Source organism: Fundulus heteroclitus, unplaced genomic scaffold, assembly GCF_011125445.2.
Source record: "Fundulus heteroclitus isolate FHET01 unplaced genomic scaffold, MU-UCD_Fhet_4.1 scaffold_48, whole genome shotgun sequence".
Lineage (NCBI taxonomy): Eukaryota > Metazoa > Chordata > Actinopteri > Cyprinodontiformes > Fundulidae > Fundulus > Fundulus heteroclitus.
Genome location: NW_023396901.1, coordinates 1,103,427 through 1,118,128, shown reverse-complemented (window position 1 = coordinate 1,118,128; position 14,702 = coordinate 1,103,427). Strand labels below are relative to the sequence as shown.

At 40.2% G+C, this 14,702-nt stretch overlaps 1 protein-coding gene across 5 annotated transcripts; it reads right to left on the bottom strand.

Moving 5' to 3' along the window:
* Positions 1 to 2,059: 2,059 nt before the first annotated feature.
* On the bottom strand, positions 2,060 to 12,541 carry LOC105936020 (phosphoribosyl pyrophosphate synthase-associated protein 1). Of its 5 annotated transcripts, none has more exons than XM_036132166.1 (11): positions 12,085 to 12,538; positions 11,782 to 11,834; positions 9,866 to 9,935; positions 9,609 to 9,781; positions 9,413 to 9,528; positions 9,263 to 9,318; positions 9,001 to 9,146; positions 7,190 to 7,231; positions 3,747 to 3,817; positions 3,078 to 3,224; positions 2,060 to 2,337 (listed from the first exon to the last, which is right to left on the bottom strand). In XM_036132166.1, the coding sequence occupies exons 1-11, from the start codon at positions 12,165 to 12,167 to the stop codon at positions 2,179 to 2,181; spliced, it is 1,116 nt and encodes a 371-aa protein (XP_035988059.1). In that variant the 5' UTR covers positions 12,168 to 12,538; the 3' UTR covers positions 2,060 to 2,178. The 5 variants fall into 5 exon arrangements, with proteins under 5 accessions (XP_035988059.1, XP_035988060.1, XP_012732116.1 ...); XM_036132167.1 differs by having other exon boundaries at positions 9,866 to 9,932; XM_012876662.3 differs by lacking the exon at positions 7,190 to 7,231 and having other exon boundaries at positions 9,866 to 9,932.
* Between the last annotated feature and the right edge of the window lie 2,161 nt (positions 12,542 to 14,702).

The following is a 14,702-nucleotide window of genomic DNA, read 5'->3' as shown; positions in this document are numbered from 1 at the left end:
GTCCATACCAGGAAACCAACCAGTCAGGATCAACTATTATTAGTTCCTAAGGGATATCTAACCAAATATTAGCCAAGTGTGCACGTTGTAATACATCTGACAACGTGTGTACTAGAGAAAATCCACAACATTTTCTCACTTTTTTATTATTACGAAGTATTAAGTTGTATGGAAGTCCACCATGGGAAATAATGGTTCGCATAAATCTTTAAAAGGTACAAGTTAACAGGAAAGTAAAGTGCATTATGAGTGCATTTAAATTTCTGACCTGACAAAAAACAAAAAACAAAAAATAATTATATGAAAGGAGGCTGAAAAAAAAGAGGCAACTATTTTATTTCCATATAGTTACAGACACAGAAGGCTAAGGAGAGGGACTCTGGCAGCGTGAATACAGACGAGACATTACTAAATGCATTAAAGACAGGTGCAAGTAGAGCTTAAATGGGAACATCATTCTGATGCACACTTCTTAGGTTCATGCTAACACAACAGCAGCTTGTCAACACTCAAATGTCGCTGTTAATATTTCATAGGAAAAATAATAATCTAGCCTTTTTTTTTCTTCTTTTTAACCAAAGCAACTGCTGGTTAGAAGATGTAGGCATCAATCGCTGCATGGAAGACATTTTCACTAAATTACTTTTTATAATTTTTTAAACATGTGTAGCAGGTTCTCACCCTGAAAGACTCAGGAGCAAATAAATGTGCATTGGCATCTAAAGTATTTTTCCCTGAGCAGAAAATAAGCAAAAGCAAAATAAACCCTCCAGCATCACTAGGACGCCTATAATACCCACTTTGTTACCTCAATTCACTTTTTTATCTGTAATGAATGTGGTTCATCCCTAACACATAGAATTCTGTAAAAATACAGAAATAAAAACGACTAGGGTAATAGGGTAAAGATGATTATAAGAAAATAGAAATACGACGGATCATTTTCACATTTCTGCCAGTTCAGCGCAAACCTCGGCACAGAAAAATACTGACCAGCCTCCTAGTACCGGATTTCACTAACGCTGGGTGAAACAGGCGACAATTATAAGAAATTAAATCTAGCATAGCAATTTAGTTAAGCAGATCGTGCAAATACAATTTACCAGCATTGGGCTGTGGATTGCTGCGATTTTTTTTTTGTGTGTGCCAGCGTTATCAAACATTCCTAACTATTTGAGAAAAAAAGCTGAATAAAGCAGTCATTTAAAAAAAAAAAAAAGCAGATTTGTAGTGTCTTATTTGGCTTTTTGTCCTTAAAAGCAACATGCTTCGTTAAATTCAGAAGAAGCAGGCAGTTGTTCACTTATTCTTCACAGCTTATGCTCCCTCTATATGAACTTCTTGTAGTGTGTGAGAAAAAAAAAGTTGGAGGCAAAAAAAAAATTTAAAAATTGACTGTAACCCTTACAATTATAAATATAAATATTTTTTGACTTCTGTGAAACTATGTATTCTTTTGCTCAAGGTAAACACCACCCCCTTTGGTTTTTTCCAATACACTGACGTATATGCGTGCAAACACTGATCTGTGGTAGGGCTCACACCGATAAACTACGGCGCGGTGAAGCGCCACGCTGGAACCAGCAGCAGCATCCGTCTCTCGCATGCATTTACTTTCACCACCGTACGGCTTTCCATATTTGGCACGGACCGGACTCCCACCGAGCGCGAGGCTCGTGGGGCCGAAACAGGTTAAGTGCGTCTCCCCCCAGCTCATCTGTTGAAACAGACGGTGCCGTCCTGTCTTCGGTTTCACTACCTGTGGGATGTCCGCATCTTGTAATCACTTCTCCCATGAAATCTAATCATACGCAAAAGTGTTTTTTTTTTTTTTAAAACAGCTGCTAGCGACGGCAGCCAACCGTCTAAATATAACCCTCTGCTTTTAATCGATGACATTAAATGAGCCGTCAGAGGTGCTGTGCCTCTGATTTATGTTGGGAAGAAGGTCAAGCGGGTTCTCTCGGTGTGCCATCAAACAATTTTATGAACGGAACCAGGAGAAGAAAAAAAAAATACACATTCTAATCACTTTTACAAAGAGGACAAAATTGTTTGGTCGATTTTGAGAAGTTCTTTAAATTAATCAGGATACACGTTTTGCATGTCATTCAGAAACGGCACATGGAACAGCGTTTTGTTAGCGAAGGTGCAGAGGCGTCGGTCGCTGGCGCTCCTTTAGTCGTCCACGGTAATATTGCGGAACAAGTAGGCCATGGACTCCCCGTTGTGGATGCGGCGGATCGCCTCGGCTAATATCATGCTGACGTCCACGGTCTTGATTTTTGGACACTGGAGCTTCTGCACCTCGTGGGGCACCGTGTTCGTCACGACCACCTGAAGACGCAGGAAGAGATTTTAGGCTTTTTTTTTGTTCTTTACAGCAACTCAACAGGTTGATTACATACCAACTTTAAAATAAATTGATAAAAATCTAATTTACTGCATCGGAAAAAGGGTCTCTAGGTACCCAAGTGGCGTGTTGTGAGTTGACTGAAACTTTAGTGATTGTACCACATATTTATTTGTAAAATATTTTTTAAAACACATCAATTAATTTTTCTACCCGTTCACAGTCCTGTGCAACTCTGTGACGGTTTCATCAGATAAAAGCCCGTGAAATAAACCGCTGTTTGTAGCTGTGAAATGAAAGAATGTGGAGAAAACTCCAAGCGGTCTGAATGCTTTACTTTAGAGGCACAGTAAATACAGACGATGGGGAAATGTCAGGTTAACAAGAAATGTTCCCATTGTTTTCTGAACACCTGACAAGCTTTTAGGAACAGAAACCGATGCCTTATTAAAATGAAGTCGCTGAAAACAATGACTCTTTGTTCTGACCACACTGCACCCCGTGGCACCGTTCAGATCCAGTTTGCCTTAAAAGGAAGTATGAATTTCTTTCCTGTTCTCCTAAAGAGCAAACGAGGACTAACGAACAAAAGCTTAAGCGTTCTTTTATAAATGCAGTTTTCAGTTTAGGCTTATTTGACCATGTTCAAAAGAGAACATTTCAATAAAAGGAAAACATCTAAAACTCAAGATGCCCACTGCTGAAAAGGTCCTAGCATTCTCACCACGTCGATGGCTGATTCCTCTATGAGACGAGGGGCGTCTGCGGAAAGCAAACCATGGGTGGCCATGATGTAGATTTTATAGGCCCCCCTCTCTTTCAGGATCTCTGCAGCAGCAACAAAGTCTCCAACATCGTCTATAATATCATCCTGAAAGGAAAGACGACAGAATATTCCAAATGATAACCTAGGTGAACAAGGTGAAAAACATTTCGACATGCAGCTCTTCTACAAATCCCCCCTCATGCCTTCGCCAACCCCAACTCCCTGAATATCAGAGGTGTCCCCAATGGCGCACCGCAGTCCGGATCAAAACCCATTCTACAAGATTTTTAATCACAGAGAGAAAGGAAGCTGCAGCAGCCAACACAGTCTCTCTATTACCGATTCATTCGGCCTACAATACTGTTTTTCTACAGCATGTAGTGTTCAAAATTGGTTTTAAATATTGAAAAGCTTCCTTTTATGTACCATCATTATTGGGTGTGCATCATATCATGTGGCGTATTGGCACAAAAAAATATAGATGACAACAAAGCGCCTTAAAAAGCACTTAAAAGACCCAATCGGTGCATTCCCACCAGGTGGTAACTGTTAATTCATCTAAATAAAAAAATAAATAAAAAAACATGAAGCATCATGGAGCAATGACAGCTATACAGTAGATCTTACCACTATTATGGCAATTCTTCCACCAACATCTCCAACTACAGTAATCGGGGGTTTCTCCTTGGCCATCATCACTGAAACGAAAAGCAAATCAGGCAACCTCATCTCCCGCCATGGTTGAGAGTCACTGATTTTCTCTCAGAATCAAAGACTAAATCTAAGTAGATTGGGTAAAATGGGTTGAGAAAAGGGTTTTTGAGCAATCTAGCTCACCAAATCATGTTTCCTTTTTTTGTTTTCTAAATAGTTACATTGATTGACTTCAATGACGACCGATCGATCAAAGCCAGTGGTTCATGGACCCCCTCCCCTCCATTCTACCCCTCCTACCTCTGAGGAGATGAAGCTGAAAGACTAAACCTAATGCCTGATGCAAAGCATGCCATGCAAGGGTCAAATGACAAAAAGGAGTTTCAGCCCAGGATACCCAATCAAAAAAAAAAAAAAAAAACACTGCCTGTATAGACACACACGCACAACCTTCAGGCCCAGGGTCTGGTAGCACTCTGCAGACGGACAGTTTAACACGCACCGACAGTGGCAAGCACCGATGACAGATTCTCACACACACTTGCCAATGTTCTGGGACCACTCGGTGAAATCTGAGCGCTGCCAGCGATCAGCCTGCATCTCCATGCACACCACCGATGAGCCACATTATTGTTTTAATACATTTAAACCCTCCGTATTGATGCTCCTGCTGGTCTGGATTTATCAGCCTCCATAGCAGAGAGGTTCAACATTGTTTTAGTAACAATACACTCATGCAAAGGTTTAGCTTCTGACTACATTGTGGCCTCATGTACGTCTGTCTGCTGAATACAAAGCTTTACGGTGCTTTAATATACACAGGTGCAGTTTACATACACTCATACATCACTGGTTAAACGTTCCTAAACAAGTTGCAGCCATTAGCAAGCTTCTGGCGTAGTTCTGACAGGACGTTTAATAACTCTTCTCATCGGAAATAATGGTAATATTCTTTATTTTGTACATTCCCATATAATGTGCATTTAGCTCTTCCCTTAGGGAACCGTGGGCTGCCGCAGCAGGGAGGTCTTGGGTTCAAATTCCCAAAGCCAAGGCCTTTCTGTGGTGAGTTTGCTCTGTGTTTTTTGTTTGTTTTATAACCAAGTATGGCCGCTTCCTCCCTCAGCCCAAAACCCTGTAGGTTGTGGGGTTATTAGATATTTTAACTTGCACTTAGGTGTGTGTGTGTGTTGGTGTCTGATCTGTTTTTGATGGAATGGCAGCCTGTTTAGGGTGTAACCTGCGTCTCCCACACGGACAGCGGGAGACTGGATAAAAAAAAAGGTCCATCTGGAAAGGCTCCAACTTCAGCTCCACTGAAAGTTTGTTGACTTTGATGGAAAAACAAAATGGCAGTGCCAAGAAGCCTACTAATTAAAACAAAGTTCACTAGAAAAACGTTGGAGAAAATTGGTCAAATGTCCAGTCAGAATTATGCCAAAAGCTCTAAACAGCTAAAAAAAAAAAAAAAAAGCATGTGCCTATTATCCAACTTGTTAAAGTGAGACACTTATCCAAATCTAATCAGACATATTTTTTGGTGATACAACTATAATCTAGACCAGGGGTCTGCAACGTTTACAGTCTTAAGAGCCGTTTTGCCTACAGTCCACTTGAATTAAACTCGTTCAGAGCCGCAAAATTTGCGTGGGTTTTGGAAAAAAAAAAGATAAGTTATAATTTGTGATAAAGATCTACTGTAGGAAATATGTTGTCATCGTTAAAGAAACGCTATTCTAAGTCTATTTTGAGGTTTGAAAAAATAGGATGGATGGGATGTTGATATTTGTGGATAATGATGTAAAAAAAAAAATCATAGTTTGCAACATAATAAAAAAAATATTGATTTAAAATTAAATATTACTGGCACTTTTAGCATCATTCTGTTGTGAAAATTAAAAGCAATTAGTCCAAGAAAAAGTTGCTAAAACCTGTATTTATTATCATTACTACATTTAAATACCATAATAAAAATATAATTTTTATTTTGGTAAGTTATTAAGAGCCACTGTGGAAGGTCCAGAGAGCCACTTGCGGCTCCAGAGCAACAGGTTGCAGACCCCTGATCTAGACCCTATGTGCTTTGTAAAAAATATAAAATATATTCAAACCTTCGCACCAACTTATTATTTTTTATTACTTGTGTTGTCTAAACAATTGTGACGTCCACACTGATGAGCGTATGTAAACTTCCTGAACTAAACTGTACATATATACCTCACAGACGTCCTAAAATATGAGACACCCAGTTCTAACGGCAGAATAAAGCGTTAGAAATTATGCAAGGTTTGCGTTTGAGGACGTGCCGTTTAATAGCTAGCAATTTACTACGCTTCCAACAAAAAAAAAACTTTTAGACAAAACTAAAAATAAATGCATAAGATCATTTCTGAATACCGGTGTGCATGTAAATGCAGACAATCAGAGGGTTTTTAGGAAACAATCAGCTGGTAAACAATCAGCAAGCCAAGCTGATTGTGAAGGAACAGTTTTGAAAAGCAGAAGGAAGGAAAAGCATGCCTTGCAGAACGGTGGCTTTCATGATCCCCTCATTAAATCAGAAAACCTGGAATTACTTTTGTACACCGAGAACAGCAGAATCCACATTGTGATTGTTATACAGTTCTCTAAAAAATATATATATATATATATATACAGCTTTGCTGCCTCATGTAACAACCTGCAAAAAGTCTGGGTAAACTTTAACTGTTTTAAGGGACGATGGACAGAAGCTGCCAATGTACGTCATCGGCTGACGGGTCCAGATTCAGCGCTGGAATCTGTCGACCGTCACATTCCTACTGACGCTCTCATAACAGCTCCGTAACGCATGCTTCGTCGTTTCCTCACATGCAGTCATGACAAAAAGGTTAATCGGGTTAAGAGTGAGATTTCAAATGGCAGCATGTGTTGATTGGCAAGATGAGTCCAACGGGGGAAACCAAAACATAAAAGAAAATTAAAAAAATAATTAAAAACTGACGCAGTTCTGGTTTGATTGGAGGGATTCCAAACTAAAATCAGAGCACAACAAAACAAAGAGGGTTTTGGCCATCTTGCAGAAGTAGCTGTCTGGAATCGCGGGAAGGCGCAGTAAACGTGACATGGGGCTCACCTCGAGCCGAACGCGTCAAGCAAACTGCTGCTGGGAGCAAAGCGGAGATCACACAGCCAATCGGACAACAAACGACGACAACAACAAAAAAAACTACGTCGTCAGCTCAATTAGTCGGAGCGTTTAGAATCCACCAACTCCCCCTCGTGAGTCCAGACTGGCTGTTTCTCAAGAGGCAATCGCAAAACCCCTTTTCTTTTTCTACGCATGCAAAAAAAAAAACAAATAAATCAATCAAATTGAGGAAGAATTTGAGGAGGAATCATTTCATGGTCAGATGGAAATTAACTTTAAGTCGTACTTGGAAGCTCTATGCCAGGGAACGGAGCTTGTTGTTTGCCTGCTATTGTCGACAGATAAACACCACATTAACACAAATGCACAAGTAGAAACACACCAAACACATTTTATGCCAAGATGTAAAAAAAAAAATTTAAAACATAAAAAAATAAAAATTAGGTTGAAAGCAATTGAAAAGTAACATTTATAAAGCAGACTGACTGAATCCAAGTGTAAAACAGAGTCTTCTTTTCTTTAGTGAAAATAGGGGTCATAAAATCCATTTCTATAGGTTTAGCATGAAAGAATAAAGAAGTGTAAAGGTTATTCTGTCAGAGTCATTTGCCAAAGACACACTCATGTGATTTCAGTTTTCTGACAACAGCTCGAGACACTAGTTAGCTCCCTAACGCTTGATCATCCAGTATGTGGCGGGAAAACAACGGAGACATGTTTTGTTTTTTTTAGATCCCCTTCACACCTGATTATGACCACCCAGCGTTCTCCAGGACCTTAACGACCGTTAGAACGCTGATGGATCGCACCGGAGACCTCACACCTGCACAGGCTTGTTCTGTACCGCTCTGTTCTCTCTCAACACACACGGAGGGTTTCTGCTTCTCCGGCAGCAGTTTCCTCCTCGAAGGAACAGAGAACAGCACCAGGTTTTCATCCAGTTTTCAGTTGCTTGCAATGATGCATGTTTGGTTATTTCTGCTTACGCTAAACCTTTATGAGTGACACTGTAACTATTTTAGAACTGGATTTTAAACCCCTACGGGCATCTTAACCCTTTTACGCCTCCTCCTCACCACTAAATAAAATGAAAGGCTTTGAAAGTGTTACGAATACGTTTTATGTTTAAACTACAAACCAAAAAACTCATAGCTTCCCTCAGACCAACAGCAGGTCAGCTATATGCACAATTTGGAGATGTGGGTGTCCCTCTTCTCAGCTTAAAAGCATGAGGAGCCCAGTGCGTAGCTATAACTACAGCTACCAACCAACCTCCAAAAAGAAACAAAACAAAAAAAAAAAAAACACACCATTTATCACACCGCACCACATGTAACAGGAAGCACGCGGCATTCTTAGCTCACCGAAAAAGACCACTCTGAGACCCTACAGAGACCATCATTTTACAATGTTATTTTGGTGTGAGGGGGGGCGTCCCAGTTCTAAGTCTGATACTGTAGCTTATTATGGATGCATTGTGAGTAGAAGTAGTGTATCTGTGTAGTAAATCATGCAATGACGTAAAAATCAATTTCTTTGAGCATGAGTGATGGTATGAGTGAGAAACAGCACAATCATCAGCTCAAAAGAGGTTAGCACATGTAGAAGTTGTATTAGACTGTTGGGAGGAGCTATGGTTCTTAATGCAGACATTTCAATGTGTCACGGAAAGGTAAACAAGGGCGTATTAATGATGGCTACATGCCCTTATATAGACAACTTTTAAACCAATCTGTCTGTACGAGTTGATGGACCTGACTTTGTAAAGCGCCTGGAGATGATGTGTGCTGTGAATCGGTCCTATATAAATAAACTGAATTGAATTCAAGTATTGTTCAATCTGTCTGTGATTATTTCTGATATTGGAAATACAGTCTTCTCAACCAACCTAGTCAAAACCTGTGTTTAGACATTAAACTTTGGAAAACTGATGAGTGTACCAATAATCCTAACAGCTTAAAAGGAATGTAACTGCAGGAAACAGTAACCTGTGACAAATTGGTAAATGCTTGGACCAACAACAACAACAAAAAGCCAGAAGAAGACCAAGACTCCCCCAAAAGGACAGTGCTGAAGAAAGAGGGAGAGGAGTCTTACAAGGCAGCTCCAGTCCAGTGTGGCCTGTGGTGTTGCGCACACATGGTGGGGAGTGTCTCCCGTCGGCCATGTCCGACTCTGCACATTGCGCCTCGCCGTGGATCACAGCCAGACCCAAACGTAGACGTTCTGCGTAGGACTGAGCCCTGAAAAGACAGAGGAAAAACAAACTGTGAACACTTCAAAATAAACGGTAAAATATTGTAGCCTTTTACTGTGGATTCAATGTAAAAATCAAGTTATGTTGCCTGACATCCGTTACCTTTTAGCTGCAGCGGGGGACTTTGCCACGATTATGGCATTTCTGTAATCAGGAATCTACCAGAATAAAAGTTTGTGTTATTATTATTTCAAACTCTGATTGCTTCAGTTATTAGATAACGACGCAAACACAACACAGCAGGACAATCACCTCCTCTTGTATGTACTGAATCAGGAATGGCGAGGCACGCAGATTATCCACTGGAAAGCTGAAAAAGCCCTGGATCTCCTTCTGGTGCAAGTCCATGGTGATGATGTGCGTCAGTCCTTCAGGGCAAAGAAATCAAAATCTGAATCCAGAGACTTTTGAGAAATTCTGCTGTTCAGTTTTGTTTTGTTGCCTTTACCAGCTTTAGCCAACATTGAAGCCAACAGTTTGCACACTATGGAGCCTCTCTTTCTCATTTTGCACTGCTTGCTGTAGGGGAAGTAAGGAATTACTCCAATAATGTTCTTCGCACAGGAAGTCTTAAGAGCATAAGCCATGATGAGGAGCTCCATGATGGCTGTGTTGACATCTCTGGTTGTGGCAAAAACAAAACAGAGATGGAGTTAAAGTCTCGAATTGGGACAAAAGGTCCAGCTGCAATGAAGATGGACTCACCTAGGTATGGTTTGGATAATGAAGATGTTCTGCCCACGAACAGATTCTTTCACATCCACTCTTGTCTCTACTCAAAAGAAAAAAACAAATCATAATTTGCTGATAAAGTCTAGACAGTTCTTACGTCATGAAATTCTGGACTTCATAGCATACACATTTTATACGATTAGAGGCTAAAAGTTTCAAGAATTGAGGAAAACAAAAAAAATACTATATATAAATAATTAGTATTTCATGTTTGAATATTTACATAATGTAAATGAAAGGATTTATTCATTATAAGAAATGAAAAGGGGACTTTTCTAATGTACAACAATTTTTAAGAAGCTTTAATCAACTTTAAAAGCCTGCAACACATTCTGAGCTGTAATCTACAATATGGGAGCAGCGTAGTCACAACAAAACACTGATATTTTGGCTAAGGGTGTGCAAAATGTCCTAAAATACTTGAATTGTTCATTGCAGAGTGATAATGCCCCACTGATAACTTTAGAAAACATATAACCTTTGAGGGAATTGAATAAGATGGGGTGGGGGTGTCTACTTTACGACATATTTGTTTTTGACAAATATGACTAAACAATCCCATATAACAATTGAAACGTAAGTATTTTTGTTCATTTTCATCATGAGATTTGTAGATGTTCTAGATCAGGGGTCGCCAACCTTTTAGAAGTTGAGAGCTGCTTCATTGCTACCGTGTCATTTGAAGGGGAGGAGTCAGAGCTCACCTTAACTTTATGCAATATAAACATGTTTTTAATGCATTTATCATTTGAAATCTAAGTACAAGCATGATTAAAAAGGAAGAGCAACTAAATAAAATAACATTTTAGATGCGGCTCACTGCCAGTTTTTTAACAGGCTTGTGGGCTCTATGTTGGTGACCCCAGTTCTAGATGGTTCCCTGCTTCGGCACTCCAGATTTCAATTGATGGCCAATTAACTAAAACTATATGAATTGGGTGCATTAAATGTGAGGTTAAATACACATACATTGAGAGGTTAAAAGCATATTTAGCAGATTTAACCAGTTAAGACGCGACAACTGTAGTCTAAACATTTACATGTTCAATTACATGTTTATCTTGAAACGTATATTTTGCTTTCTCCTGATAAATTTGTAAATGAGCTTGTCAACTGATCAATCATATGTAACATATATGTTTGAAAAGAAACTGATCCTTTTCAGCCTATTTTTAAGTATGTAAAAGCCTATGTTTGGACTAAACTTATTGGGCCTTAAAAAGGTTAAAGGCTTACAACTAAAATGTTTAAAGTTAGGGCTTTGCATTTGCCATGTATATGGGAACCATAGCTATTTTTACAGATTTCAGATAGGCACAATGTTTTGGTTGTTGAACAAGGCAAATGACACAAGGTCAGCAAAATCTGCTTCCAAAGGGCACGTTTATTATTTATTCATACCAACATACACACAGGAGCAGCTTTAAACTCCATTCAACTTTGGTACTTATAACCAATAGGAGTGCTTGTTGTTAGGAAGTGATGAAAAGACATATATATAAAAAAATAAATCAATCTGTCTATTTAGTAAACATGTCAAATCAAAATAGGTTCCTAGACCTTTGCATATGCTCATATTTGCATTTCAAAAGAGAAGCAATGACCACATCCTGGCTGCTGAGACTCAAAGGAAAACACCCCATAAACGTGTGCAGTGTTTTAAGCACATGATTTATGAGCAATCGAGTAAAAATTTTCCTATTTTGTATATGAGCATCCTTTTATTCCCTTTGTTGGCTTTGCAGCAAACTTAAGAGGGTGGTGAAGTTTGGAGCAACGAGGGAGGGGGCATAATTTGCACAGATATAAAATCGGTAATCGCTTACCTGACACAGGAAGTTGTTTTTTTTTAATACATATATAATATATATACACATATTTTGTCTTACCTCTGTTAGATTCTTGAAAGACTACAGACTTTCCCAGTTCAACCCCCAACCTCCTGTAAAACAAGCATGCACCTTTTTAAACAAGCGGCGTAATCTCGGGATTATGAGGCATTTCTAACATCGTTTATACGTCAATATCTGCACATATAGTCCAGGACAAATGCCCCGACCGTGCTGCGCCTCCTAGTACACAACCACATGTTTGTGACATTCATTCAGCAGTTACACCCTAGCACACTGAAAAGTTTGGACATACGCGAGTGCAGCTAAACATTAACTAGTAGTGCTCTGGAGTGTACTCACTCTGTGATCTTCTTAGCCAACTCTGTGCAAGCAGCGGAGGAGTTGGCGGAAAACACTCGGTAACCGGTTTTTGCCACATTCATTCTGAAGGTTCGCTGTTTCTATAACGCAGAAACTGACTGTCAGCAGCGCCACTTTACTTTTAAGCTAACAAGTCAGGAGCGTTTAGCTTTCTTTTTCTTTTTTTTTTAACGACGCTGTTGTCGGTTAGCTAACTGCCCCGCTACCTGCCGCACACTAGCCTCCAGAAAGTAAGCTAATTTATTCGCAAAGAGGGCTTAGTGTGGGCCAGAAACTTGACTAAACATAGCAGGGAGATTAATACAGATAAGTTAGCGTGTCTAACAGCATGCATTACTCGCGGAAAGACAATTGATCCAGCCTATGCTCTATCAGGTTGCATGGTAACCTGACAGCTATCCACATTTGAGAACTACGGAAGCTCACTGGGTCAATCTTATCGGCCGCGCTTTACTGTGTGAGGAGAGCGCTTTGATACCAGCATGTTAAAACGGTTCTGTGCGAAGAAAACCTTTTAAAGTACTAGTGTTTTACTTTTGTACCATGTACCGCATGTGAAAATTAGGATTTTTTTTCCCCCGACATATCTGATTAAACAAGATAGATAGTACCCTCCACATTTATTAGCACTCCTTGTAGAGATATGAAGATAAAAATGCATTAAAAGTGAATCAATCCTTCATCGGATCTGTCCAATTGCCCATGGAAAAATTATGAAAAATATGATCTTTAATTTGAATATAGGGATTTAGTGCAGTGGAAGAAATTGGATGCAACAAAAAAAAAAAAAAAAAGCCAGAGTTAATGTTAATGTAGTTTTAGTCATTTACTTAAAAACGGGGGTGATTGGACCTGTCACAATAGCTCTTTGCTTAAAATGATAAAGAACAAGCTAGTTTTTTTAATATAGATATAAAAACAAATGCAGGTTTTAGGGGTTTTTCAGTTTTTTTAATTAAATAATTTTGACATTATTCATATTGTCGAGGAACTTTTAATTACTTTTCCAGAGCTTGCAGTTTCCAGCTGTATAAAATGGCATTACATTTTTCTAACAAGCCCTTGTGGTGCCGCCACGGGTGCTGGTGCCTATCTCAGCTGTCAATGGGCGAGAGTCGGAGTACACCCTGGACAGGTCCCCCCGTCTGTCACAGTAAAATGCCTTTACACTGAGGCAAAATGTTGTACCTGTTCTTCAAAGTAGGAAAGACAAGAGAAAATTTGCAAAACAAAAGGGAGGCAGACATTTGTTAACATTCTAAAGTCAGTAAAGGGTGCAAGAAAATAGTTACCTGACTCCGCCAGATGGATTTGCTCCGCATATCCATCTGGAAACCTTCCGTTGAAGTAATTTTGGGAAGGGGCGAAAATACTGGTTAGCTGATTGGCCTATGTTGGTGATAGACGGGCCAAATGAACCAATCAGATTCGTCGTCGCTCGTAACAGAGCGACGACGAAAACACAACCACAAGCCAAGCTACTCTTGCTGCTGCAGGTAAAGGCTCGTTAACTCAGCAAAGAAATACTCTGTAATTCCGATAAAACTTGCTCGATAGCCACGCTAACGCTAGTTTCATCGGCTGAAGCCGCCATGTTCTTTAGACTGAACTGTCGTGCTTCCGGTTGCGTCACACCTCAACCCGCCTCAAAGCCAACGCTGATTGGACATTCGTTTGGTGAACGGCTCCAAATTTTCTTTAACGGAGAGTATCCAGACTGATCTGCGAGTGAAACCTTGAAAGCTCGCGAGATCAGGATGGTCTCACGAGGCTAAGAAAATAGATGCTTGGCTATAAACTTGCTCCCATATACACTCAAAGCAACCATTAAAAAGTTTAATACTAGAACTGTGACTAAAAGGCTGGGCAAAGACACAAATAATTGCATCCGCCAACCATTAAGTACATGGTGATGGTGATGAAAACCAAGACAGAAGGTGTGTCAGGGTTCAGTTTTGATTTGGGTTTTTATTTACTCCTGTCTGGATTTAGTTAGGTTCTGGTGTTTGTTTTGGTTAGTTCAGTTTCCTCCTACCACTCCCACTCAGCCTTCTACTGCAGTTAGTCACACCTGCCAGCCACTAATTAGCCAGACTCACTTCACCTGCCAGCTTCCCTACTTAAGCCTCACTCTGCTGTCACTCCTTTGCCGGTCCGTCATCATTCTGCACCCTCTCCATGCCAGTCCCTCAGTAAGTCTTTGTATTTTCTTTCTTGCTTGTTCCTGGAGAAGCTTTGCTTTTTGTCCAGGTGTCTCGTGTGAACTTCTAACCTGACAAGATGCTCTGGAGAAGCTCTGCTCCGTGCCATGGTGTCTCCAGTGGTCCGCTAACCTGACTAGCCGCACTGACTCCAGTACCACCTCCTCCAGTCCAATAACAGACTTTGGTTTCCCCTTCCAGCACTCGTTACCTTCAATAAACTGTCTAAACGTGCTCTCTGTGTGTGTGTGCTCAACCCGGGTTCAGAAGACAAATCCTGACAGTACGGACCGGCCAAAATGAACCCGAAACACACACAGAGTCCGCATGTTGGAGCCGGTCTGGTACCTCCCTCCCTGGTTGATTCTGTGAAGCTCTGCTTTCAGGAACTGAAGC

What these genes read in the sequence shown, in the direction of transcription:
- LOC105936020 (XM_036132166.1), bottom strand. Translation starts at nt 12,167, where the DNA reads ATGAATGTGGCAAAAACCGGTTACCGAGTGTTTTCCGCCAACTCCTCC. An exon ending in TTGGCTAAGAAGATCACAGA is followed by an intron (nt 11,835 to 12,084) that starts GTGAGTACACTC and finishes CTTGTTTTACAG; the next exon opens with GAGGTTGGGGGTTGAACTGG. An exon ending in CACTGGACTGGAGCTGCCTT is followed by an intron (nt 7,232 to 9,000) that starts GTAAGACTCCTC and finishes TGTCGACAATAG; the next exon opens with CAGGCAAACAACAAGCTCCG.